Genomic DNA, 26,883 nt, shown 5'->3' with positions numbered 1-26,883 from the left:
TTGGATGTTTGAATGACTCGATCCTCGGGACACATCTTCATTACCATTCATGGTCCCTATTGGCTCAAAAATAACTCTCACCATCCACAGTTTTTGTTAGCTCATAAAATAAACTCTCACCATCCACAGTCCCCACTTACTCACAGAATAAATTTTTACCATTCACCGGTACCGCTAGTTTCATAAGTATATCTATTTGAAATTCGTGGTATTGCTCCTGTGTTTTATTGGTCATAAAACAACGTCGTTTGAGTCGTTCAACCGTGGCTACTCTAGCGGCAACTCTGCGCTGCGAAAAACCACCACGATCATAGCCTTGTTCCTAAAAGGCTAAAATCCTGGGGCCTGGGGAAAGGGATGTAAACCCTCGTCTAGGTTTGAACCTCTCTGTCCGAGTCTCTCTGCATGCTAATTTCATCGAGCACGTGGAGCGAGTGCGAGACTCCACTAGTTGAGATGTCATGAGGAGCCACAAGGCTATGGTCTTAACTTTTGCAGAGAAATGCAAGGTCTGTACTGCTCTCTTTCGCTCAACTTATTTCATAGTTAATGAACAAATACGAGATGGATAAAATCAATTTGAATGTGTGCAGAATATACTGTCATCGAATTCGCAAGGTCAGCTTCATACCATCAAAGCCGACGCCAAAGGGAGGTATGCATGCTCCTTTATGTTCATACACAAGGGCCTTTTATTTCCTATTCCTATTATCTTTTCCAACGATTATAGTGGTATTAAGCTTTACTAGCGTGCCTTTTTGTAATTGGATTTTTTTTTTAAAATTTAAATTTTTTATTTTTTATATTGACTCGCCCCTTCATGTTAGCAAGGAGGACATATACACTTCAAAGGTTAAGTACCTGTATAAGAGGGGGAAGCCATACATATGGTTACCTGAAAGAGATAGGCATAATGTGGTATGAGTTTTCCTTCTAATGCAATTTAGTTACCTATTTGTTTTTCACGTGTTATTCTTGAATTTTTGGGAATTGTTTTACTATCCTTGTTGAAATACTTTTTCTCGTATGTTTGGTATATGTTTTTGACCTGGAGGGAACTAGGGAAGGTTGGTTAACTTGGATGCAACTATGCAATTGTCATGGGGATGGTTATGGTATGTTGTGACATTGTGGTTGGTCTGGATAGTACTAATGGTGGTGTTCTTAATTCTAAGATGTATAACTCATTAGATCTTTAGTGGTTACTCATACATGAACAAAAAAATACTTAGGAGACATGATTTTTGGGCGAACACCAAGTGAGCTGCCTACCTCCCTCGGTACCCTTTTGGGTACTAAATGAGCACCCTGAGGAGCACTCAAGGGTAGGCTCTTGACATTTGTGAGGGGTATCCTGGGCTTATGTGTGGGATTGGGAGCCCTATGGACGATCTATTTGTGGAGGTTTGGGTGTTCGCCCTTCTTGGCCGTTGACTATTCAGTTGGGCGGTATCATCCAAGACTCAGGTTGTGCTGTGGAAATGAGATTTACCCTCAGTGTTGGTGGTATGTGTGAGTTATTTCCTTATTGTTTGAGTTCGGGTTCTTTAGTGATGACCTTAGTTGGATCAAGGGCTATCGAGTTGTGTGAGTCCTGTGACTTGATGACTAGTTTAGACACTTAAGTATTTTCCTTGGATAAGGATAGGAATGGCTGGGCTGGACTTGATGTAGTCTTGTCGCTGCACAGACGTGACTCCTTGACACTTTGGGAGGATCTTGGCAAGGGTGATTCCTTTTGGCTATTGAGAATTGAGATCTCCATGCCTGTGACGCATGACCTTATCTTTGAGGTCAAGTTGATCTCGAACAGAGGTAAGTTTGAGTTAGCACACTTAAACACTCCATACATGTTGGAGTAGTTCGGTCTATTGCACCCCCACCATTCACTCTCTACTCAGCTAAAAATTCTATCATTGCAAGAGTCTAGAAATCAATTACTCTGGGACATTTTTTGTCTTTAGTCCTAGTTAACATTCTCTTAAGCTCATCTAGTATTGCTAAATTATCTCCATAAATTGGCAGACCTAGGCAGGGGCTTGGGGGGCAGTGCAGTCGCACCTTTTAGCTTATAAAGTTCTCCTGTGTGCTTACATAAATTGCCAAATAATCTATATACTTCAAAAATATTATAGTATCGTTCTCATAGATTGTCCTAAAAAAAATATTCTAAATGGCCCCTCCCTTGTCTTTGTTAAATTAAACCATAGCCTATAGATAATAAGAGGCAAAAATGTAATTTATGTTATAGAAATAAGACATGCAAATATTTAATCCCTTCAATTCTTTATGCGTGTAAAAGATGTTTTAGTTTATATATTTTATTGTCATTCTTGAAGTTTATTGTTTATGTCGCTCAAAATTTTTGCTTAGAAGCTTGTAGCACTGCTAAATTTCACCTAATCACCATGATGATATTATCTAACCTTCGGTTCCCAACAGTCACTTAGCAAATTAAGGGAGATGGTCATTGATCATTCACTTTTTTGTGCAAAATAGTTCTACTGTTGTCTATTTGAGCATGATCCTGGCATACATTTGGGCAGTTTGTCGGATAGTAGTATTTTTGAAGACTGATGTGAGTTATTTATTTATTTATTTATTATTTTTTGTATTCATCTCATTTAACTTGGAATTAATTGTGCTAGTAAATGATATAGCATTTCATTGATTGATATTCTATTTTGTGTTGATATGTTTCTAATACATTCATTTTTGTCTCATGTAGAACATCATCATTGATGAGCGCAGTTCATTTGCAGTGACCAGTCCCTTCCCAGGACCACTTGCAAACGTACTTAGATCAATAAAAAAGGTCCTTGTGTTATTCTTTTATTGTTCTTTTCGGTCCGTCCTTGGAAAACATTACCATTGATAGGGCTTCCTTTCATTAAAGTTCATTTTATATGATACACAGTTGCATGAGCAAATAAATTTGAATGTGTTAAATTAACATCTTACATATGACGCTACAATTTTCTATTATAACTTATATTGTGCAGTTACCAGCCCGTGTTGCTTTGACTGGGGATGTTGTGCCTCTTAAAGATGAAAAGGTAAATTTGTTGAATGAATGTTGTATTACATGGGAAATTATTAGCCAAGCTATATTCGTAGTCCTGATTGTGGCTTGTGATTATGTCAACTGCTGGATTTAGGTTCTACTTTTTGCCTTGTGAGTTGTTTAAATTTCCAAGTGGAAGGAGATATTGAAGCAGATTTGATACATAGAATTGAAGCAGATTGGGCAAAATGAAGAAGTGCATACATTTCCTTTTGTAATTGTAGAATATCCAACAAGAATTTAATAGGATGGATGTGACTAGCTGTGCCCTATATGGATAAAAAATGTTGGATAACTAAGAAACAACAAATCTAAAAAGTGATTTTTTCTGAAATAAGAATGTCAAGATGGATGGATGATATATCTTAAGAATATAAATTAAGGAGTGAAAACATCTGTATCAAAATAGGTGTAGCACTAGTTCAAGATAAGATAAAATAAAGTCGATTTGGACCAAACAACACTCTTGTAGAAATAGTAATTTTGTTGATGTTAGATGTCATTGGAGTTGGAGGAGCGATTCAGAATAACTTGGATCAAGTAGTAATAAAAGATTTTTTAGTACTCTTGACTTTCTAAGGTTACTGCCCTAATTGCATCATCATCATCATCATTATTTTTTGTTTGCAAAAGGAATATATTAAGAAAATAGAGAAAGTTACAAATTAGGAGAGGACAAGAAATATTCAAAGCAGAAAAAACAAATGAAATTTAAAAAACCAAAAAGAAAATAAGAGCAAAAATAAAAGCTAATAAATCCTGACTAAGAGACCCCGCTTTAGGCTCATTTTCTTCATAATTGATAGAGCTTTGTAATCTTGCTAATTTCCACTGACCTTTATTCGCTTTCTTTTAGCTGCATTCAGCCAAACCCCATTCTCTTCAGATCAGCCATCCACATTCCATACCATTCAAAAGATTTTGAGCAGCAACTTTCTGTTCAGTAATCTTCTCCACAGGAATAGGTAACATCCCATCCCTACACTGATTATTCTCAATGAAGTTCTAATCCAAGCCCCCCTTGAAAGAATGGATACATCCTCCAAACCTTCAATTGGAGAAGGAGATGCACATAAGAAATATCCCCCAGTGCATCATATATGTCTGATGCATAATCCAATTTTTCGCGAATCTCATCTGACAATAGAACGTATTGTTTTAAGAAATATTGTGTCATTATTATTCATGGGTTATCATAGTATAAATTGTATAATAGCATCAAAATAGAATTATTTAATATGATTTATATGTAGGGATTTGTGTGATTGGAATGCGACAGGTTGAGCTCTTGATTGAAGGAAATATGGCGTATGTTCCAATGATTTTGTTTCTTCTTTATCTGGATCCGATATTGGCAGTTAGTGGATCCTTTGAATGTGTAAACTCAAACAATCAACCTTCTATCAAACAACTTAAAAAATTTCAAGTTTTTCCCTGAAAATTAAAAATAATATGCACGTCGTTGGCATGTGAGTTTGAATCACTGGCAGCGACTTTCTGGCAATGAAACTTGGACTGGAGGTAGATCAGAGGGGTGGTGATTGGGGTGTTAGAGCTGGTCTGATAAGAAAAGGACAGGAAGTCAGAGATTTTGAAGGGGGTGGGCTAAGAAATTTTAGCTGGCGTGCCACACTACTCATTGGATGGAGTAGAAATTTTGAGGGAGGGACTTATCAGAGGTGTTTCTGCCTTTGATGGCTGTAGCAATGGCGCAAGATGTCAGGAAAAAAAAAAAGAGTTCAAAAATGAGGGGCACAGGTATAATTGTCAACAAAGTTGCAAGTTGATGAACAGTTCTTCAAATTGTCAATTTTCCTTGATTTCCTTGTGTAAGTTGGAATTCTTTGGTATGAAGCAATATTGGCAGAAATTGGAAGTGAACTGCAATTTGTTTTGCGGTTGCAGTTCTAATTTTTGGTTGGTTCTTCGAAAATGATTGTAGTAGATAGAAGGAGAACAATGAAATGATGGTCGGAGCTGCCCATGCAAATTGTTGCATAACTAAGTATCATGACTGCATAAATTATTTGAATATTAGTGCACAATATTTTCATTCTTCAGTGGACATGAGTCACGATTCTTGTCAAAATAAGGCCTTAGAATTGTCTTTAGTGACCTAAACACTGTTGGTGCCTCTAGGCTGGAGATGGACCTTGACTTGTCACCAGACTTGTTTGCTGATGCAGGGGCAGCGTCAAGGTTCTGAAGCCATGGGAGAATTTAGAAGAAATAGAAAAGGAAAGGGAAGGGAGGAGATACCAGGGGGAACTCACGTTCAAGTCCAATTCACATTCATCAATAACTGCCTACAACATGGCTTTCACACTCTATTTATAAGAAGGCCTCTGCATGGAATTGCACATAAACCCCTAGAACTACATGACATTACTAACATACTCCTACTTCACACAAATATTACAAACAACCCCCAAATACACATAATCCTATTTTAATTAATAGTGACACACATAATGTTAGCTTTGGTGCAACCCCAAGAGGGGGGGTGAATTGGATATTTAAAAAATTCTTTCCTAGGTCAACTAGTCTAACAACAGTATTACGCAATTTAGGGTCTGTTTATGCAATTATAAATCCAATCATTCACAATAAAACATACACGTGCGGTAAATAAATTGCGAAAATGTAAATTGCACACATGAGATGTTATCGAGGTTCGGTCAAAGTGCCTACGTCCCCGCCTTGGCTCACCAGGACAAAGATTCCATTATAAGCTCATTTCACAGGTGGAGCGACACCTAATACAACTAGGTCAATTAACGGGGCTGACCTCAACCTACAACTACACCTTACCAGGATGGTGCACCTAGCTTTCCGAACCGGGTCTAAGCTAATCTGGGATTATTCAATAGGGCTAGTCTTTCTCTTCAGGCTCATGCCTAGAATACTACAAATATTCAATATAAATTTTGTGTATACGGAAATATGATTCTCAACAAGCAGATATGTACCACAATACAGTTCAGATAATAATGCAAGCACAAATGATAGTAAATATGCTTAGTGCTTAATAATGTGTGCTAAACACTCAATCTAATGTACATATACAGCCAATATCTAGAGTGTATTTCCAAGCAAACTTTGAAACAAATAATCAAAGTAAATCAATCACCACAAGTTTCAAAGTGGTTCAATAAGAGTATTCAAAATATCTCAAACAAGATTTTTCTCAAAATAATAGCTCAAGAGATATTTGAAAAATGTAAGCTTGTGAAAAATATTTTTGCAAGTCAAAAACACACAAGCTTGATGAATCTTGCAACCAAAATGCAAAGACTCACTAGCTACAAGGATTTTCCCACACAAAGATCTATTGATTAAATCGGGGGAAAAAACCTAGCAAAAAACTCTCTATGAAAAATAATAAAACAATCAACAACAAGGAGAGTTTAAGCACTTTGAATCACTCAATAATACTCTTAGGAAGTTGGATTTCTCAAAGGAATAACAAAGAGTGAGTGTATGGGTTTAGTATGTGAAAGATATTTGAAAAATAGAGGATTTTTGGCTAATCAAGTATGCTAATCTCTCTTAATTTTTGCAAATGAACACATATATATATAGAGGGTCAAAATTCTTACTGTTGGGGATACATATGGTATTATTAAATTTGTTTCAAAACTGATTAGAAAAATTAACCCTGATTAACCCCTCTTAATCGCGGTAAAAAAATAGTTAACCCGAGAGTTTCGGGCTCTTGACCCATGGTTCGGTCGCCCGAATAGACAAAATAGAAAAAGTGATTTTTGAAGTTTGGGTGCCTAAATTTAGGTTCGGTTTGCTGACCAAAGGCGATTTCCATTCTGTCCGAAATTCGGTCGTCTGAACCATAGTTCAGCTTACCGAACTGCTAAGTTTAGTCGCCCGAGGGTAAAATGAACTGTAAATTCGAGCGCCCGGGGACGATGGAAAAGTACAAGGTATAAGTTCGGTCGACCGTGGACACTCAAGTAATTTTGAGTTCGGTCGCCCGAATTCAGGTCAACTTTTTGACTAGTCCACGGTTTGGTCGACCGAGACAATTTGACTTGCTAGGTTCGGTCGTTCGAAGCTTCATGATTTTAACCTAAGGTCCATTCTTTGATTTTCATTTAACCCCTGATAACATGTGAAGTATAGTGGGGCTTTGTGCACTAAGTGTGGGAACCTAAGGTCTATCTAAGGTCATTTTGAGCATATTGTCCTACCATGCATGATGCAAATTATTATAGGCCATATAGTGTTATAGTTTATAATTAATTACGACCCAGAATGAAGAATATAAAAACACAATTACAAATAAGGTACAATATTCTTCAGTCTTCTATAGCATTCTTTTCAATTCCATGCGTAGAGTGAACCTGTATGCAAGCCTTAGTGCAAACATCAGTACTAAGTGTATTTGTCATTATCAAAACGGGACATGATCAACTAGGTCAACAATCTTTTCATTTTTTATGATGACAAATACTTTATGCAAAAGTGGGTATAGCCAAGAAAGGCTCCCCTTGACTATATGCATAAAGAGAATTGAAGCTCAATTAAATTTAACTAATTAAATTAACTAATGTACTAATGTACCTAATTTTGAAATTAACTAATGTACCTAATGTACCCAATTTTGCCTCTTCTCCTTTTGGCAATAACAAAAAGGGTTAAGAATAAAGAAGTATCAGTAATTTGGGCAAACAATGAGTAATAGTTATTTAGATACAAGAAATGTTTTGGGAATATTTCTGAAAGTTTCGGCAGCATGCCATTTGAAAATAGAACATTTTCCAAAATAAATCTATACCTAAGTGACCTGTTTGAGTTCAACAATCATATACAACAATTTACATCCAACAACTCAAAGATGGGGGATGAAGAAGATTGAAACTCATGGTATTAAATAACGGTCGTTATGTAATGGAAAAACAAGTCTTCGATACCGTTTTAGGTTGCATTAGCGGTGAGCCAAAAATTCACATGGGTAACGGCCGTTACGGAAATGTAACGGCCCGTAACGGCCGTTACACTAACGTTACGGAACGTAATGTTCGTTACGCAGTTTCGAGCCTTCAAACCCTTACATCTGTCGTCCGCAAGCTGAGTTCAATTCCCTCTTCACTTGAATCATTCTTTGATTCTTTGTCTCCTTCATACGTACAACTTCGATCTACTGATCTGAAACTTTGAAATCCCTAAAACCCCCAAAATCTGCTTCGTACAGCTTCGTCTCCCTCAGTCCGTCATTTGTCTCCTTCGTCCAAGAACCCAAAAATCAGCAAGCCTTCGATTCCTCCAAAATTTGGAGGCTTGCAGGTTGCAGCTGCAGCAGGCCAGCAGCTCTCTCGCAGTCGCAGGGTCGCAGCTTCCGTGGGAGTGGGAGTCAGGAGTGGGTAAGTGGTAACTGGGAAGTCGGTGGTGGCCAGTGGGTATGTAGTATGTTTGTTGTTTTATTATTTCAATTTATGCTTTATTGCTTAATAATTTATTCTGTTTTATTATTTCAATTTATGCTTTATTGCTTTATATAATTTCTAAATTTTAGTTTGTTTTAAATTTCAGTTTATTTAATTAGTATATAAATTGTAAATTTCAGTTCATTTAATTAGTATATAAATTGTAAATTTCAGTTTTAAATTTAGTTTGTTTTATAATTTCAATTTATAGTTTATATAAATTATAAATTTCAGTTTATTTAATTACTAATTAGTATATAAGTTGTAAATTTTGTTTTATAATTTCAGTTTATAAATATAATTAGTATATAAATTTAGTTTATTTATTATTTAATTAGAATACAAATTAACAATTGCAAATTATTAATGATTGTATAAGTAGAATTTTTTAATTAAAATAAAAAAAATAGTATAAAGTTTTTAAAATATAAAATTTATAGAGTTACTTAAACTCTTAGAGAGTTAGAACCTAGAACTTAGAACTTAGAAACTTAGAATACAAATTTAGTAAAAAATTATTAACTAATATTCTACGTAGTTATTTTTTTTAATACCTCGAGGTCCTTGACAATTAATAATTTAATATTAGATGTACAATTTATAATAAATTCTAATTTGTAAACAATTAGTCAAGTCTCAACTCTTAAGTGACTCAAGTTCAAGTCTATTACCATTTAAATAATTAAATTGTAAGATTTACAATTTCATATTTATTTTGTTAAATTGTAAATTTTAAAGTAATGTAAATTATTAAAAAAATATGTTCTTTTTTGTAAAAAGCATACTAAAATTAATATAAAAATCATAATGTCTATTAAAAAACATTTGTAGGTTGAATGAAGACCTTTAAAATTCATTAAATTCATTAAAAATCATGTATTAATGGATTTCATGCTTATTTTTCGATTTTGGCATGGTTGTGCATGTGTGAAAAAAATTCACAACTGTTACGCTCGCTTCCCGTTACATAACACCTGTGTCTCCTGTGTCCCACGACACCCGCGACCGTTACGCGACGTTACCCGCGACCGCGATTTCAAACCATATTTGAAAGGAAAAGATGGGGGAATTGAAATGGAAGAAAGAGATTGTGGTTGGGCTCTGATACCAAATGATGCAGGGGCAGCATCAAGTTTCTACAGCTTTAGAAGAAATAGAAGAGAGGAAGGAAAAGGAAGGGAGGAGAGAGGAGATACCAGGGGGAACTCACGTTCAATTCCAATTCACATTCATCAGTAACTGTGTACAACATGGCTTTCACACTCTATTAATAAGAAAGCCTCTTTACATGAAATTACACATAAACCCCTAAAACTACATTACATTACAAACATACCCCTACTTTACACAAATATTACAAACAACCCCTAAATACACATAATTCTATTTTAATTAATACTAACACGCATAATAAACTACTAACTTAACCCAACAATTCCTACTTACTCTTCTTAATTATTCTCCAGCAAGGATCTACCCAAGGTCTTGCTTCCTGACCTACGTCACTTGGTTTTCAACCTCAATTTTCCATTTCTAACCAAAAGAATTAGGAAGTTTATTGCTCTAGAGTTTGTTGACAATGCTTTAATCATGGATCCTTTCGTTGAGTATCCACTTGAGATTATTTCTCCTCTGTCTATTAAACTTGTGCCTCCATCCCTCTTATCTTCTCCCTCCACATCTTCTTTAACTAAATCTAGTGAAACATTGTTCATCATTCTTGAATATGGACTGAGTGCATTTGTTTGAACTGCCAATAGATTTGAATATTAAATTGATTTTGTGTTTGGCGGTTTGTTAGAAGACAGTGCAGGCTTCAGCTTTCTATGCTACTTGCAGTAGGAGGATTTAGATATTCTCCAATGGTGTTTGATGGTGCGATGCTATTTGTACCACCTCTTCTTTTGCCTATATGTTCATCTTTGTTCCTCCTTATGGAGTTAAAGCTACTACGGCATTTTAGAACTTAAGGACGAGTTTTTTGACTTGGGGAGTTTGATGGAGAACCACCAATGGAGAAATTTAGATAATTATGTTGTAGCCAGGATTTTTATTTTAGTTTTGGAAAGATTCTGGCTATTGTAGAAGTTTAGTTAATTTAGGGTTTGTTTTGTGTGTTAAATACTTTAGGGGTTATTTGTAATTTCTTGTTTTGATTGGGGTTATATTGTAAATATTTGTTTTAGTTATAGCATTAAAGGTATAAGCACTTTCTCTGTAATGTATGAAACAGTAATTGATTTTCAAATCAGAATTCCTGGTGCAGTTTCCCTTTCTCTTGTGCAAACTGTCCCTCCCTTCTCCTCCTCTTGTGTTCTTCGTCCTCCTTTCTTCTTCTTCCTTCTCTTCTTCTTTGTTCTTTTTCTAATTCTCTCTCTCTCTCTCTCTGTTCTTTGTTGTCCTTAACTTTTTTTTTTCCTCTTTCCAGCAGCTTCTTCTCTTCTCTCTTCTTCTCTTTTCTTCTCCTCCTTTACTTATCTTTCTTCAATTTCTATTTCTCCATTACTTCTCACTGTCTCTCTCTATTTCCGATTTTCTGTTTCTGTCCTAAATCAGGAAGTTAATAAGAGTTTCCCACCATCCTTGTGTCTTCTTCTTCCACCAATTCACCTGATCGAGAGTGTTTTCCTTTATTGGATTAAGGGCTATTAAATTTTTCCTCACTATCTCATTTCAGGTTATTTTAGGCTTACCCCTACCCCATATCCCTTTTCATACTAGAAAAAATAACTAACTCACTCCTCTTCATAGGTGCCTGCGTTTTAAATGCCCAAACCTACTAAGCTGCCCCTCCCTTATTTTATCTTCAATCGGTGCTTTGCCTAAATTCTTGCATATGTGCTCATTTCTTACTTTATCTTTTAATGCCACTCATCCACCTTAACATTTGCATTTCAGCAATTTTTACTTTTTGTACATGTTTCTTAGTTGCCCAACATTCTGAACCACAAAGAATAGCCGGCCTTATAACCGTCTTATAAAACTTTCTTTTTAATTTTAAGAGTATTCTGTGATCACAACATACTTGACACACTATTCCATTTTACTCTAATTGCTTTAATTCTATGTACTACGTCTTCTTCAATTTCCCCTTCCGCTTACATAATAGATCCAATATATCTAAATCTATTAGTGCTATTAATCTCTTGATTATCAAGTTTAATCTTCTCTCTACCGTTACTCCTCACATTCTTGAAATTACGTTTCATATAATGCTACTCTTCTACATCGCTGAAGTTAAATATAAATTCTCTAATTGCTACTGTAAATAGTGTGTGAAGTGATAGTGCCAAGTACAGATTGATTTTTTTTGATAAAACAATACAGTTTGCACAGAATTTCTTCCTTGATCATATTCTTCTGTTCTTGTTACAGGTTCAGTTTGTAGCAGAAAGCCTCAGAGAAATCATATTGTCTGAACAAAATGCACTTAGCAAATCCAGCTATTCAGTTTCTGGTATATTAAGTTCTTCTAATCTTAGCTGTGCATCTCGAAGTGAAAACCTGCAGGACCTAGTAGATGGGAGCCAAAAATACGTAGTTTATAAGTTTCATCCAAGGTATGAGATTCATTTTAATTTTTTTATTTGTTGGAATAAGTTAGGCAAGTTCTAATTGAGACTGCTCTGCCTTGTGCTCTCTTGATGATTTTTAACTTCCTGGCCATGCAACTGTATTTGTTGGTTTTGTCCACCTGATAGAATAATATGCAGAGCCTGTTGCTTATGCTCTTGAGGATGCATTTGGTTTGGTGGCTAAGGTTTACATGACATAATTGAACTGGACAGGACTGGCTAGGAATATTATCCTTCCCAGGTTCGGATTGCTATACTCATTGGATAGGCTAGTTATTCAAAAACGAAAATTTCCCCTGCTTCCCCCATGACTTCTCCACAGAACCTCTTATACTCAGCCTTCGGTATCTTCTCTTCAATCAAGAAAATCTGTTCCAAAACCCTAATCTCATCCTGCTCTTCTTCACAGATCCACTCTGATGCACAAATTTATTCATCAACCCAATTATCTAGGGTTTCAATGTTTCACATTCTTCTGCAGGAAAAAAAATTGGCTTTGGGGACTCTTTTGGGGCAAATTGTACAAGTTGTGAGAAAGTAACTGGGCCCTGCAATGGTCACCGGCAAGGCTTCGATTATGTTGCTGCAGCTTCTCAGGCAAGGGTGCAAGCAACACAGTTTCTGGGCGCTGGTCGATTGGCTCTAGTGATGCAAGTGGCCCAGTTTCTTGTCATGGGGATGGCAGAAAAGACGACTGTCATGGGGAGTGGGGAAGGTGATTGTCGTGGGAAGACAGGAAGTGGTGATGGAGGTGAGCAGGCAGTGTCAGATTGGGAAAGGAACTAGTGTGGGTAAATGTCCTGACTCTTTTTGGCTTATGGACATGGGCTAGTCCATGTTTTGGTGGCCAGCACTATGCCACATAAAAGCGCTAGGGACCCCTTTCTTGGCCAGTCCTATGCCACAAGTGTGTCACACCAAACACAGGCTAAGGGTCCTTAGCCTAGCCTAACCACTAAACTAAATGCACCTTGAAGGATTTACTGAATGTCTGAAATGTTCTACAAAATATCATTTGCCATAAAATTAGATTCAGACAGTACTTTTCCTAGCACTAGATGTGCATTCTGAGTATGGCTCTACTTATTGCAGTGCGTGCATGCCTCATAAACTTTTCATATGAGGAATCGCGTGTAACTTGTGCATGCAAAACACTGCATGCAGCTAGCTAGGAAGTTGAATAAGATGTTGAAAGTTGACAAATAAGTTCATCAGTTTGCTGTAGATCAAGTGAAAATTTTGTGTGATATCCCAAAAAAAGGTACCTGCATGGGTATATTTTTATTGACTATAGTTAGACCAAGCGCCTTGGACTTTTTTTTTGAATGACAGAATGAAGAGGCATAGGAAAAGAATAAGAAACTCCTCATATGCCCACTGACTAAATATCTACTATCCAGATCATGCATTTTTATAGATGGCAATGGAGGCACCCATGAAGTGCAATTGGAAGATGTTGAAGCGTCAAAGGCAGATCTGTTATGTAAGACCCTCATAACCCTAGGTTTAAAGGATGCTTACTATTTATTATGCATGCGCTTATGGAAGTAATCTTGCATCTGTGTTTATTTACTTATTGTTGTGTTTTTCTCATGTCTAGCTCCTTTTTCTGCGAGGCTCATTGATGGGATTAATCAAAGTGAAGCAAGGCGTCGGGCACTGATCCTTTTTTGTTTTATATACTTGAAAGCAAATGCAAGGGTAAGATAGTAATCCATATCACGCTTCTAATAAAATGGGGCAAATACCGGTAGATGTGATTGCCATTGATATAAGCAGCAATATTAGTCGTTACAATTATGTTTTCATTTTATTCTTTTCAGTTGCTCGTGTTTCTTTCCCTTGTAGACGCCTGGGGCATAGAGATGAGCATGTACCTTGATGCCTTTCTTTTGCTTAAAGAATATATTAACTGTGCCTGCAACTTTATAGAAAAATAATTTTGTTCATAAGTTGTTTTCTACAACTGCTGACTTCCCCCTTGGTATAAAACATCTTTCCAATTAGTTAACAAAAATTTTTAAAAATTTTCAGATTCTCTAGTCAATGTAGAGACTTAATTTTGTTCAACTTGATGAGTTCTCTCTCGATTTGGCTCATTGTCACTTGTAGTGGCACACTGGATGTGATTAAACTTAGGATCTCATGGGGTCCAACCAAGCAAGTTAGATTTAGTGCTTAGATAGGCGAAGAGTTTACTGTAGTATTTATCAAATGTATTGGTGGATGGGAAATTGTAATGCTGGATCAGAACGTGCTAGTAATAAATGTCAAGTTGGATAAATTTGTAAAGTCATTAGTATTGTTTGGTTGTATAAGAAAATAAGTATTGATTACAAATATTTGTAAAATGAGTAGTTAATTACTCATATTTATAATTAGTAAATTTTTAAATAAATTTACACATATTTCATCTTTTAATAAATTGTGATAGTCTCATAAATGTGGGAAAACATAAAAATTATAAGAGATTACATTATTATGATAAGTGCAAATTATTTTAATTCATTATTAATTTGATTAAAAATATGACCTATATTAAAATTTTTAAAATATTATTTATAAATATAAAAATATTCATCTATAAAATTTTTATTTATATAATTTAGTTGAATAAAATTTAGTTATAACAATATATTGAAAATATTATTAAATTATTGTTTTAGTTATTAATATAATAATTTTAAATTTATAATATATAAAATTATATATTTATATTTGGTAGGGTAATTATACATTTATGTAATATTATATTTAATATATTAAATTTTAGAAATAAAATAATTTATATATCTTGAATCAAAATAACTAAATTATTTAAAATTATTGCTATAATTTATTATTATTTCAATTGAATAAAATATTTATTTATAGAATTTAATTATATAATTTATTAAAATATAAGCTATAGATTATTAAAAAATTTAACTATAATTTTTTATCAAATTGTGAATTTTATACAATTAAACATTATTTTCCAAAATTATGAGTTTGCAACCTGAAAAGTGTCATTCATCAAACACACTCAAAATAAGAATTTTTTAAAAATATGTGTACAAGACCTGAAAAGTGTCATTCATCAAACACGCTCAAAGTAAGATATTTTTAAAAATATGTTTACTATAAGCACTTTTTTTGACATGCAAACAACATTTGCTGTGCACATACACTTATTTCAAGTGATAAGTGCTGTAAGAACCTTTTTTCTAACGGCTAGCAAGGGCAGGGGACATAGAGTATGACTCAATAATGGACTTAAAATATGATTCAATAATGGATAGTTGAGTCATACATGCAGGATTGAAAAGCATAGTGCAATGGTCTCGATCCAACTCCAATGGCGTATTGTCTGCTCTGGCTCATTGGCTTCACGATTGTTTGATAAAATGCATTTCACATAATTGAAGCCTAAACCATTCTTATATGCCCAAAATCTCCCCACTCCCTAGTACCTGTTTAAGGAATGGCTGTCTTGTTTGATCTCTAATGCGCTCGTTAGAGTGCCTGCGTTTGTGTAGGATCAACCCACATAACAGTATCCCCGGGGTGGCTCTATATAATGGTTTCAGTTCAACTTTGATGAGGTATTGTTTGTTGTGACCCACTGGACTTTTTGTCATATTAAAGGCGCCTCACATAAGTAGAGCATGAACAATTTTTGTATGCCCAAGATATCCCTAGCATCCAAATGGGCTCTCTTGTCTAAATTCTAACACCCTAGTCAAAGTGGTCCACATATAGGATCTACTCACCTGACCATAACCCCCTAGGATGGCTCTGATACCAAATGTTATAGTCTCAACCCAACTTTGATGAGGTATTGTACACTTTGGCCTATTGGTCTCATGCTTTTGTCATATATAAGACACCTCACATAGTTGAAGCCTAAACCATCATTATATATTGAAGATCATTGATACACGTCTAATGTGTGATCATGGCACAAAGCTTGCTCATGGAAAATTTTCTTAATATTAGATATGTTGGAAAAAAGTTTTATTTTACTGGGAATTAAGCACAATCATACAGCTGGGGCTTTTTACAAAAAATTACAATGGAATGGTAAATACATGAAAAAGAAACCATAATTCAGAGTTGCAGGCTGAAGCACAGTATGCTTTGCTCTAAAATCAAATTTGTTGCCTGGGTGCAGCAGGTGCTTGATGTTTGGTTCTCAAGATTTGATAGCTTTTCTGCACGCCAGACCATGAGTATATGAGCAGAACCAATCTCGATTTAAGTTGGAACAATGACAGAAAACAGGAGTATAGGAAGAATATGTAGCTGCAATAGAGAGTTATGTAGGTGCTGCAGGAGGGTATTAGCGGCCGTAAACTTAGAGATTAATTTAGGAAATACTGAAAATTAAACCTGCAAAGTACTCTGGTTTGAACTGTCAACAACTCAAGTTTAAAAGTCATTGTAGTAATTAAAAACCAGAGAATGATTTCCCGGAGGGTAGCTTCAAACCTAGAATTCGAAACTATATAATAACTTTCAAAAACTGATAGCTTTAAAAATTGGAAATGAACACTGCTGCAGACCAGAATTCGTATAAAAACCTTTTAGTTGTTTGTTAGAGAAAAAATAAAATCTAGAAAAATCAAGACTCAAGACCCATGCATGCAAGGTGAGGCAGTCAGTAAGGTGCACACGTGAGCTATAGATTGGCCCAAAGGCCCACCCTCTAACTCACCTCTAGAAGATACCAATTATATTCTAGCTTGGTATCATATTTATACGGAGAACTTTTTCTCACAACTAATGTGGGACAAGACTTCCATTGGAAGCACCCTCACACACACAACTCCAATAAGTTCAACACAATCATATAGATGAAATCATTTGAGGACTCCTGTTAAATAGTCCTTCAATACTCTTTGATTTGTTGGTTTTATGGCCCAGATAGCCTAATTTAAAGGTGTGTGTGTGGGTGTGTGTTTTTTTTGTTGTTGTTGCATTTCATTTGTTTATATGTGAATTTCCTACAGTGCCTATTTTCAAATTGGATGAACAGTCCTTTCTTTTGCTGTCTCTGCTGACATAAATGCCGTTAAAACATCCACAAGTGATGGTTTTATTTTTTGAAGTTGGGATAAGGGGTTTCATAAATAATATGCTTTCTCAGCAAGTTGAAAAATGAGGGAATTTTATGGAGAACATCCTTCAACTGTATGCTATAACACAAATTAACATCATCATAAAGCAGATGCTACATCATTGTAACACCCTTCAACTGTATACCATTAACACAAATTAGTATTCTCATAAAGCATGTCACATGGTAAAGCTCTGGCTTCTATGTTAGTGTCACACTGATAAATTGATATAAGGAAGCATGTATACTACTAAAAGGCTCAACTGAGTCTTACCAAGACCTTGTGATTTACATGTTTGTGCAAAAGGCTTGCTATTTGTACCTTTTTAATTGAGGCTTACACTTTTGGGGTGTGTGAATCTTAAGTTAGACTTGGCTAGAAAATTAACTACATGTATATGAAAGAACAGTTGTAATATGAGTTGATTTTTAAAATTCTTGAACTCCAACACTTCCAAAATATTGGAAGTTGCATATCATAGATCATGAAGATAATTTGAACTTTGTCATGTAATAGCTATCATTTGGCATATTTATGTAATGAATTCAGGTTAGTATTTTTGAATGGCCAACAAATAGTTTACATATATGAATTTTTACATGTTATTCGTAACTTTTTAAAATTTTTTTTGTTTTAAAAATTATGCAATTTATTTACATATTTTTATCTATAAATAAAATTCTTACTTACGCCTCAACACCTTGCCTATGCCTCTTTTTGTGCCCTCACCTTTTAAAACATTGATAACAACTAAACATTAATATTGCTTAATTTTCAAAAAGGGAGTAAGCAGTAGGTATATAGTTGTGATTAGGGATATGTATGTTAGAGCAATGACTAGTGTTAAAACTGCTTGTTAACAGTCTAAAAATTTTCAATCATAATTGGTGTACGTCAAGGGTCTACCTTGAGTCCCTTGAGTCCTTATCCTTATCTTCTTCCTCTTCCTCTTCTTCTTCCTCTTCTTCTTCTGTTGCACTGGATGAGCTACCATGAGTATCCAAAATTAAGTTCTGTGTTGTGTATTTGCATTTGATATTGTCTTGATTAATGAAACTAGAGTTGGAGCAGAATCTAAGTTGGGACTATGGTGAGAAATTTAGAATCTAGAGTTTTAAAGATAGATAGAAATAATATTGAATATATGAAATGTAATTTAGTCATGTTAGGAGGAATATTGAAGAAAAGATTAAACTTGAGGTCAAGAAATTAATAGCGCTAGTAGATTTTGATACCTTGAATCTATTATGTAAGTTGAAGGAGATATAGTCAAGCAAGGTTGGGTAAAATGAAGAGTGCTTCAAGTGTGCCTTCAAAGTAGAAGGAAAGTCATATGCAACACAGCTATATGAGTATGACCAGCTATGCTTTGAGCATGTTGTTTGATTGTAAATACCCTTAAAATTGAAAATGAAAGTTGATGGCTATAAGACCAACTATTTACCCGGATTAGAGCTAGATGGTGGAACCTAAAAGGAGAAAATATAATAAAATTTAAAGATAAAATGATCAAAGATGGGGATTGGACCTTAGAGGATGGGATAGATTCAAATACTCTTTGGAATAGATTAGCTAGCTCTATTAAAAAGATAGCAAAAGAGATTTTAGGCGAATCAAGGGGAAGATTCTCAAATAGCAAAGAAAGTTGGTGGTGGGATAAAGATGTACAAAAAATCATAAAGACAAAAAGAATTTGGTATAAAACGTGGCAAAAATGTAGAAACAGCGATAACTTTGAAAAATATAAGGAGGCAAGAAAAGATGCAAAAAGGGCCGTTAATGAAGCTAAATATAGATCATTTAATAGTTCGTATGATAGATTAGGTACAAAAGAAGGGGAAAGAGATATATTTAAACTTGCTAAAGTTAGAGAAAGGAAGAACAAGGACTTAGGAAATGTAAAATGTATAAAAAGTGAGGATGATATTGTCTTGGTTAAGGACGAAGATATTAAAGAAAGATGGCGAAGTTACTTTAGTAAGTTGTTTAACGAAAACCAAATAGAAGACTTAAATTTAGAATTGTCAAATGAGGAAAAGACTAAAAATATAAGATTTATTCGAAAAATTAGAGTTAACGAAGTTAAGTTTGCACTAAAAAAGATGAAAAATGGGAAAGCTATGAGACCAGATAACATCCCAATTGAAGTTTGGAAATGCTTGGGTGATAACGGAATTATATGGTTAACTAATTTATTTAATACAATTGTAAAAACTAAGAAAATGCCAGATGAATGGAGGAAAAACACTTTAATACCTATATACAAAAATAAAGGAGATATTCAAAATTGTAATAACTATCGTGGAATTAAACTTATGAGTCATACGATGAAACTATGGGAAAGAATAGTTGAACAAAGATTAAGGTTGGAAACGAAGATCTCAGAAAATCAATTTGGTTTTATGCCTGGGAGATCTACCACAGAAGCTATTTATCTTTTAAGAAGATTAATGGAAAAGTTTAGGGAAAAGAAGAGGGACTTGCATATGATATTTGTTGACCTTGAGAAAGCATATGATAGGATACCTAGGGAAGTTCTATGGTGGGTTTTAGAAAAAAAGGGTGTATGTTGTAGGTATACCGATGTCATTAAGGATATGTACGATGGAGTAATGACTAGTGTAAAGACTATAGATGGAGAAACTAGAGAATTTCCAATTACCATAGGTGTACATCAAGGATCTGCTTTGAGTCCTTATCTTTTTGCTTTAGTGATGGACCAATTGACTAGGAGTATTTAAAAGGAGGTTCCATGGTATATGTTGTTTGCAGATGATATTGTATTAATTGACGAAACTAGGGATGGAGTAGAGGCTGAGTTAGAATTATGGAGAGAAACTTTGGAATCTAGAGGCTTTAAGATAAGTAGAAATAAAACTGAATATATGAAATGTAATTTTAGTAATGATAGGAGGAATATTGGAGACAAAGTTAAACTTGATGATGAAGAAATAAATAGCACTTGTAGATTTCGATACCTTGGATCAATTATGCAAGCTGAAGGAGAAATTGAAGATGATGTAATGCATAGAGTTAAAGCAGGTTGGGTAAAATGGAGAAGTTCTTCAAGTGTTCTATGTGATCGTAGAATACCCTTAAAATTAAAAGGGAAGTTTTATAGGACAGCTATAAGACCAGCTATGCTATATGGATCAGAATGTTGGGCGACGAAGAAACATAATATCCAAAAAGTAAAAGTTGCCGAGATGAGGATGCTTAGATGGATGAGTGGTATAACATTGAAAGATAAATTAAGGAATGAACATATTCGTGGTAAGTTAGGTGTAGCTCCTATAGAAGATAAGATAAGGGAAGGACGACTCAGATGGTATGGACACTTGCAACGTAGGCCTTATAGTGCACCTGTAAGGAAGAGTGACTTAGTTACTGTGGGGGGCAGTAGAAGGGGTAGGGGTAGACCTAAAATAACTTGGGAGGAGATAATAAGTAAGGATTTAATATCTTTAAATCTATCAAAAGAAATGGTCCATGATCGCATAAATTGGAGGAAAATGATTCATATAGCCGACCTCACTTAGTGGGACTAAGGCTTGGTTTTGTTGTTTTGTTTTGTTGTATTTACCCGGATTAGAGCATAAACCTAAAAGAATTTAAGTGACCCATTTAGGAATGAGAAATGACATTGCAATTTGGTTGAAGAAACAACACATCCATGAGAAGATAGTTCGATAAGTTATGGGAATTCTTTTTTTATTATTTATATTATGATAATATTATGGGTTCTAGGGATGGAGCTAAAACTCATTCTTTTTGAAAAATAGAAGAGAACCTCATTTAAGAAACAAAATATACAAAAAAAAAAAAGAAGAAAAAATGCTACAGTTTCCCCTAAGGTGGATGAGAGGTCTTAACTCTAAAAAGATAAATAGGGATGAACATATTCATAGTAAGTAAGGCATAATACATGTAGTAGATAAGATAAGGGAGGGGAAAATAAAGATGATTTGAGCACTGCAATATTCTAAATTATGCAGTAGTGAGTTGAAGTGAGCTAATTAATGTTAGTCGCAGTAGGAGGAGGATAGACATACCTCGAATAACTTAACTGAGATAATGAGAATACGTTTTTCAGAGGATTTGTGCAGAATGACAGAAAATGATTCATGCATATGACCCCAGCTAGTGGGACCTAAGGCTTGATCGTTGTTGTTGTTGAAATATTTTCTGGTTTAAATTTTTTCATACCATAATCTGTAATTAAGTGTTGCAGTAGAATCCTTGCTGCCCAACTTCTCTAATAGTATAAGGGGAACCTGCAATTGGGCTATTTGAGCCCTATGGCCCTTCTACAGTCGTAACAGTCTTGAGCAACCATAAATTAAGTCTAATATTACAAGAGATAAGTCAAGGAAGGCTACTTGTTTTTTTTATGGGTCTACAAGTAAGGGTAATAGTGGTAGATACATCCCAAAAATAGTTGGCACATAACATGGATAAAAAAAATTCCAAGGCAAAGCTGATTAGATTGTGGGCTGAGGTCTATGGATTCTTTGAGGTTGACATGCAGTGAGGATGTTTCGATCAAGCATAATTGATGGGTTGGTTGGGATCCTTTTGGCACCTGTTCTGGAATCAGGATATGGGATGTCCTGCTTCTTTTCTCATTCCAATAGTAGTACTTCTGACTTTGAACTGCACTAGTGATGCTTCTGAAATGTCTTGCAATTTATTTTTTCCACCGGTTGGTACTTGGTACTAACATAACCTTCATGCCAATCTCCCAATTATTTTCAAAATGTTGTGGAACCATATACTCAAGCAATTAACCGCTGTCTATGAGGTATACACTTGAATTTTTTATTTTTTATTTTTCTAAAATGCTGTGTAAGAATATGCAGTCATGCCTAAAAAAAAAAGAAGGGGGGGGGGGGGGGGGGGAAGAAAAAGAAAAAAAATGTATAGATTGCCAGAATGCCACCTCGTGCCTTGGATTGATACCACAGTAATTGTTGGTTTTTGTGTGTAGGATGCATTTATGCTTTCCATGGATCGGAAAGGATTTGATGTATTGGGAAAGGTTCGTGGCCCGATGTTGAAGGATGGCTCTTGCGAGTACCAATGGAAGGAGTTCAGGCTCAACTTCAAGGAAGAGGCTTGTGATGTTGAGACATTCTGTAGGCAACTTGTTGAGATGGAAGAGGAGGCTCTGGAGGAAGTAAAGAGTTACAGCGGCCTAGCATGAGAACATATAATCAGTTGTCAAAATGAAGTTGCAACATAGCCTGTTTTATTTCATATTTGGGTGTGATGGGAGAGATGAACAATTCCATAAGCATGCAATGCAACCCTAATTGTCAGTGAAGATAGTTGAGGTCATTAGATTTCTTGCCCTTTCTGAGCTCAATTGTGGGGCTAGAGAGGGAAGTTGTGATTAGGCATTTTCTGACTTCTAACTTGAGTGTAAAGTCTGGTACTATTTTATGTTTTGTTCCATTTACTGCTCTACCTCAATATATAATTTTCAGTTTTGCATGAAAGAAACATAAATACAAAATTTGCCTTCGTCTCCTTTGGGTTATCTCTCTGCCCATGTTGTTGAACTTAATGAAAAGGCATATTTAATGTTGTATTCACAAAGTTTTCTTTACAAGCTTGCCTTCATTAGTTGGATACCTGCCTCAAGAGTGGGGCTGGCAATTTATGGCGACATTGAAATGACCCGAGAGCATAAAATAAACGGGAAATAATTCAGATACTTGCCCTGTTTGGAAGCGTCAATGGTTTCCAAATCTGTTGAATCGTTTTGAAAGCTATTTCTTAGGGTTAGGCTATTTGATTTGCAAGATTAGGAATAGCAGCAATTGCTGGTTGGGATTAATCAAAATTGCTTTGTACACTAAAGTCAATTTGAGTTGGCATCATAAGCTTGATTGTGTCTATTGCCTGGACAGAAGATTGGGAAAGAGAGAGATGTTTGAGAAACAAAAGTAATACCCGGAATTGTAAATTGAGAAACAAAACTAACATACTGATTTGTAATATTGAGGATAATGCAATAAAACTTCAACAGTGTGTGACCTAACTGACTAACCACATCTCCGAAAGGGGAATAGAGAATGGGGAAAAAAAAATCCAATCACCAGCTCCAGAATCATCCACTTGACCAACAATCCCAAAAAGTAAATTTCTAAATAAAATAAAATTTAGTCGACCTCCTCAATCTTTGGTCCTGCACCAGCACCACTGCCACCAGAGGAAGGAACATCTTCATCCATGGCACCACCCATATCAGCCCCAGCACCCTGATACATTTTTGCAATGATGGGGTTGCAGATGCTTTCCAGCTCCTTCATCTTGTCCTCAAACTCATCTGCCTCTGCAAGCTGATTGCCATCAAGCCACTGGATGGCTTGATCAATGGCATCCTCAATCTTCTTTTTGTCTGCCCCTACAAGTTTTGCTCCAATCTTCTCATCCTTTACAGTATTCCTCATGTTGTAAGCATAATTCTCCAACGCATTCTTGGCCTCAACCTTCTTCTTGTGCTCCTCGTCCTCGGACTTGTACTTCTCAGCCTCTTGAACCATATTCTCAATCTCATCCTTGGACAATCTGCCTTTGTCGTTGGTGATGGTGATCTTGTTCTTCTGTCCAGTGGTCTTGTCCTCAGCCGAAACATTCAAGATACCATTGGCATCTATATCAAAGCAAACCGTGATTTGAGGTACACCCCTGGGAGCTGGAGGAATACCAGAGAGCTCAAATTTACCCAACAAGTTGTTATCTCGTGTCCTTGTTCTCTCACCCTCATAAACCTGGATCAACACACCAGGCTGGTTGTCGGAGTAGGTAGAAAACACTTGTTCCTTTTTGGTGGGAATGGTGCTGTTTCTTGGAATCAACACGGTCATGACACCTCCTGCAGTCTCCAGCCCAAGGGAAAGGGGGGTCACATCCAAAAGCAACAGGTCTTGGACCTTCTCATTCCCCTCACCACTCAAGATTGCAGCTTGAACAGCTGCACCATAGGCAACAGCCTCATCCGGGTTAATGCTCTTGCAGAGTTCCTTCCCATTGAAAAAGTCCTGCAACAGCTGCTGCACCTTGGGAATTCTAGTAGACCCACCAACAAGAACAACATCATGGACACTGCTCTTGTCCATCTTGGCATCCCTCAGACACTTCTCAACGGGTTCCATACACTTCCTAAATAGATCCATGTTGAGCTCCTCAAATCTAGCACGAGTGATAGTCGTGTAAAAGTCAACACCCTCATACAAAGAATCAATCTCAATGGTTGTCTGAGCAGTTGATGAGAGAGTCCTCTTCGCCCTCTCACAAGCAGTCCTCAGCCTCCTCAGAGCCCGGGGGTTTCCACTGATATCCTTCTTGTGCTTCCTCTTGAATTCCTGAACAAAGTGATTCACCATCCGGTTGTCGAAGTCCTCTCCTCCAAGATGGGTGTCTCCAGCAGTGGCCTTCACTTCAAAGATTCCCTCTTCAATGGTAAGCAACGACACATCAAAAGTGCCACCCCCAAGGTCAAAAATGAGAACATTCTTCTCACCAACACTGGTTGCCTTTTTGTCAAGACCATAAGCAATGGCAGCAGCAGTTGGCTCATTGATAATTCTCATAACATTAAGGCCAGCAATGACTCCAGCATCCTTGGTGGCCTGGCGCTGAGAGTCATTGAAATATGCAGGGACAGTGACAACTGCATTCTTCACTGTAAAACCAAGGTAGGCCTCCGCAATCTCACGCATCTTCATCAGAACCATGGAAGAGATTTCTTCTGCAGAAAACTGTTTCTCTTCACCCTTATAGACCACTGTAATCATGGGCTTGTCACCGGCACTAGGAATAACCTTGAATGGCCATAGCTTGATATCACTCTGAACCGAAGCATCATTGAATCTTCTACCAATCAAACGCTTGGCATCTGTACACAATGTTTCATTCCGTTGAAACCATACCAAATATAACAACTCAAAATTTTGAAAGTAAGTAGCAACAAACTAGCAACAAGGCACCAAAGAAAATGAGAACCCCTTCATACTAATAACCCATACTGATTAAACAATTGAATGAAAAGATAAACCCCTTCATACTGTACAAATCCAATTTATTTTGTTTAGTGTTTTAGAAGGCTCAATGAGGCCTGCCTTAATAACATGTGCCTAAGACGCCGGCTCAATCTAAAATACCAAATTCCAAAAAGGCTAACAAATTTTTACAGAAGTCACGCCTTTTGTGCATTTTTAGTTGAGGCTTACGCATTTTGGGTGTGTGAAACTCAAGTAAAAATTGGTTAAAAAATTTTAACTACATGTTTGTATAAAAGGAATCTCATAATATGAGGTGATTTCTAAGACTCTTGAACTTCAATCTTTTCAAAATAACAAGAATTGCATCTTAGATTGAAAATAGTTTGAACTTTGTAATAGTACAGCTATTTCTTGTCATGATTCATGTCATGTATTCATGTTAGCAATTTTTGAATGGCAGATAAGGAGCTTGCAAAGTATAATTAATTTTTCTTTCTTACATTATATTTGTGATTTTCTTAATTTTTATTTATTTTTAAAATATATAAAATTTATTTACATTTTTTAAAGTCAAGAATCCCCTTTCTATATCTCCCTTGTATGGATATATCACAAGCTCGTTGGAAAGAAATTCTCAATCTAAAGACCCTAATTTTCACAAATAGAAAAATTCAGATAACAAATTCTTCGGAACATGTGGCAACAATTGAGTTTTAACAGAATTATATTTTGCTACCTTTTTTTAAACCTCCAAAGAAATAGAGTAAAACCTCATAAAAAAAATAATCAAAACATACCATTGAGCAAAACAGAGCTTACGCAATCAATATATTAAACAGACTAAAAAAAAAGGCAGAACTTGAAATGCAACACTAATGAATGCAGAATGGATCCAATTTCATACCGAACACCGTGTTGGTGGGGTTCATGGCGACCTGGTTCTTGGCCGCATCGCCGATCAAACGCTCTGTATCGGTGAAGGCGACGTAAGACGGCGTCGTTCGGTTGCCCTGATCGTTGGCGATGATCTCCACACGGTCGTGTTGCCATACTCCGACGCACGAGTACGTCGTTCCGAGATCGATACCAATCGCCGGCCCCTCTCCTTTTCCGGCCATTCTCGTTTGATTGAAAAACCAAAATGCGAATGACGAATGCAAAATACACACAATCAAATAGGAAGAATTAAAAAAAACCAAGAACGGAAGGCTTAACACAAATCCTGAATGGATTATAGGAGAGAGACGAAGAGTAAGACTCAAGTCAATATATAGACTTTTTGCGCTAGTTAGGGTTTCTGGAATGTTCTGCAAAGCGATGATTTGAAACTCGTCGATGGAAAGTGCATGGACGGTGCAGATGTTTTGTCAAGATTTCTTTCCCGCATAAGTATATGAATTCTGGACCAATAAATCTGTGAAGTTAAGTGGCATACGTTTCACGTGGCTTCCTTCTACACGCAACGAAAAGTGCACATTTGCTTTTGTGCCCTTTATTATTATAATAATAATAATTATTATTATATTTTATTTTTATTTTTTTTCAACCGATTCCTATTAAAAATGATTTTACAAAAATAATATTATACTTAACTTATACAGTCTATATTTAGTAATTTTTATTATTAGTATACGTAATTCTTATTGAGAATTATATTTATTTTTTGAATAAGAAAGTTATTCACAATTATGAGAA

At 35.7% G+C, this 26,883-nt stretch overlaps 2 protein-coding genes across 4 annotated transcripts; one reads left to right on the top strand and one right to left on the bottom strand.

The window, feature by feature from the left end:
* Positions 1–210: 210 nt before the first annotated feature.
* On the top strand, positions 211–22,694 carry LOC131165765 (uncharacterized). 3 transcript variants are annotated; one of them, XM_058123806.1, is made up of 9 exons: positions 211–509; positions 594–655; positions 828–918; positions 2,729–2,815; positions 3,003–3,056; positions 11,881–12,065; positions 13,481–13,563; positions 13,681–13,781; positions 22,167–22,694. In XM_058123806.1, exons 1-9 carry the CDS (start codon positions 462–464, stop codon positions 22,380–22,382), a joined length of 927 nt encoding a protein of 308 aa, XP_057979789.1. In that variant the 5' UTR covers positions 211–461; the 3' UTR covers positions 22,383–22,694. The 3 variants fall into 3 exon arrangements, with proteins under 3 accessions (XP_057979789.1, XP_057979790.1, XP_057979791.1); XM_058123807.1 differs by having other exon boundaries at positions 262–509; positions 832–918; XM_058123808.1 differs by lacking the exon at positions 828–918 and having other exon boundaries at positions 262–509.
* A 419-nt stretch (positions 22,695–23,113) lies between these two features.
* Positions 23,114–26,582, bottom strand: LOC131165763 (heat shock cognate 70 kDa protein 2-like). The gene is made up of 2 exons (XM_058123805.1): positions 26,093–26,582; positions 23,114–25,082 (listed from the first exon to the last, which is right to left on the bottom strand). Exons 1-2 carry the CDS (start codon positions 26,304–26,306, stop codon positions 23,344–23,346), a joined length of 1,953 nt encoding a protein of 650 aa, XP_057979788.1. The 5' UTR covers positions 26,307–26,582; the 3' UTR covers positions 23,114–23,343.
* Between the last annotated feature and the right edge of the window lie 301 nt (positions 26,583–26,883).

The sequence above is a fragment of the Malania oleifera genome, chromosome 10 (genome assembly GCF_029873635.1).
Source record: "Malania oleifera isolate guangnan ecotype guangnan chromosome 10, ASM2987363v1, whole genome shotgun sequence".
Lineage (NCBI taxonomy): Eukaryota > Viridiplantae > Streptophyta > Magnoliopsida > Santalales > Ximeniaceae > Malania > Malania oleifera.
Note: the sequence above shows the minus strand (reverse complement) of the source record. Positions and strands in the feature narration are given on the sequence as shown.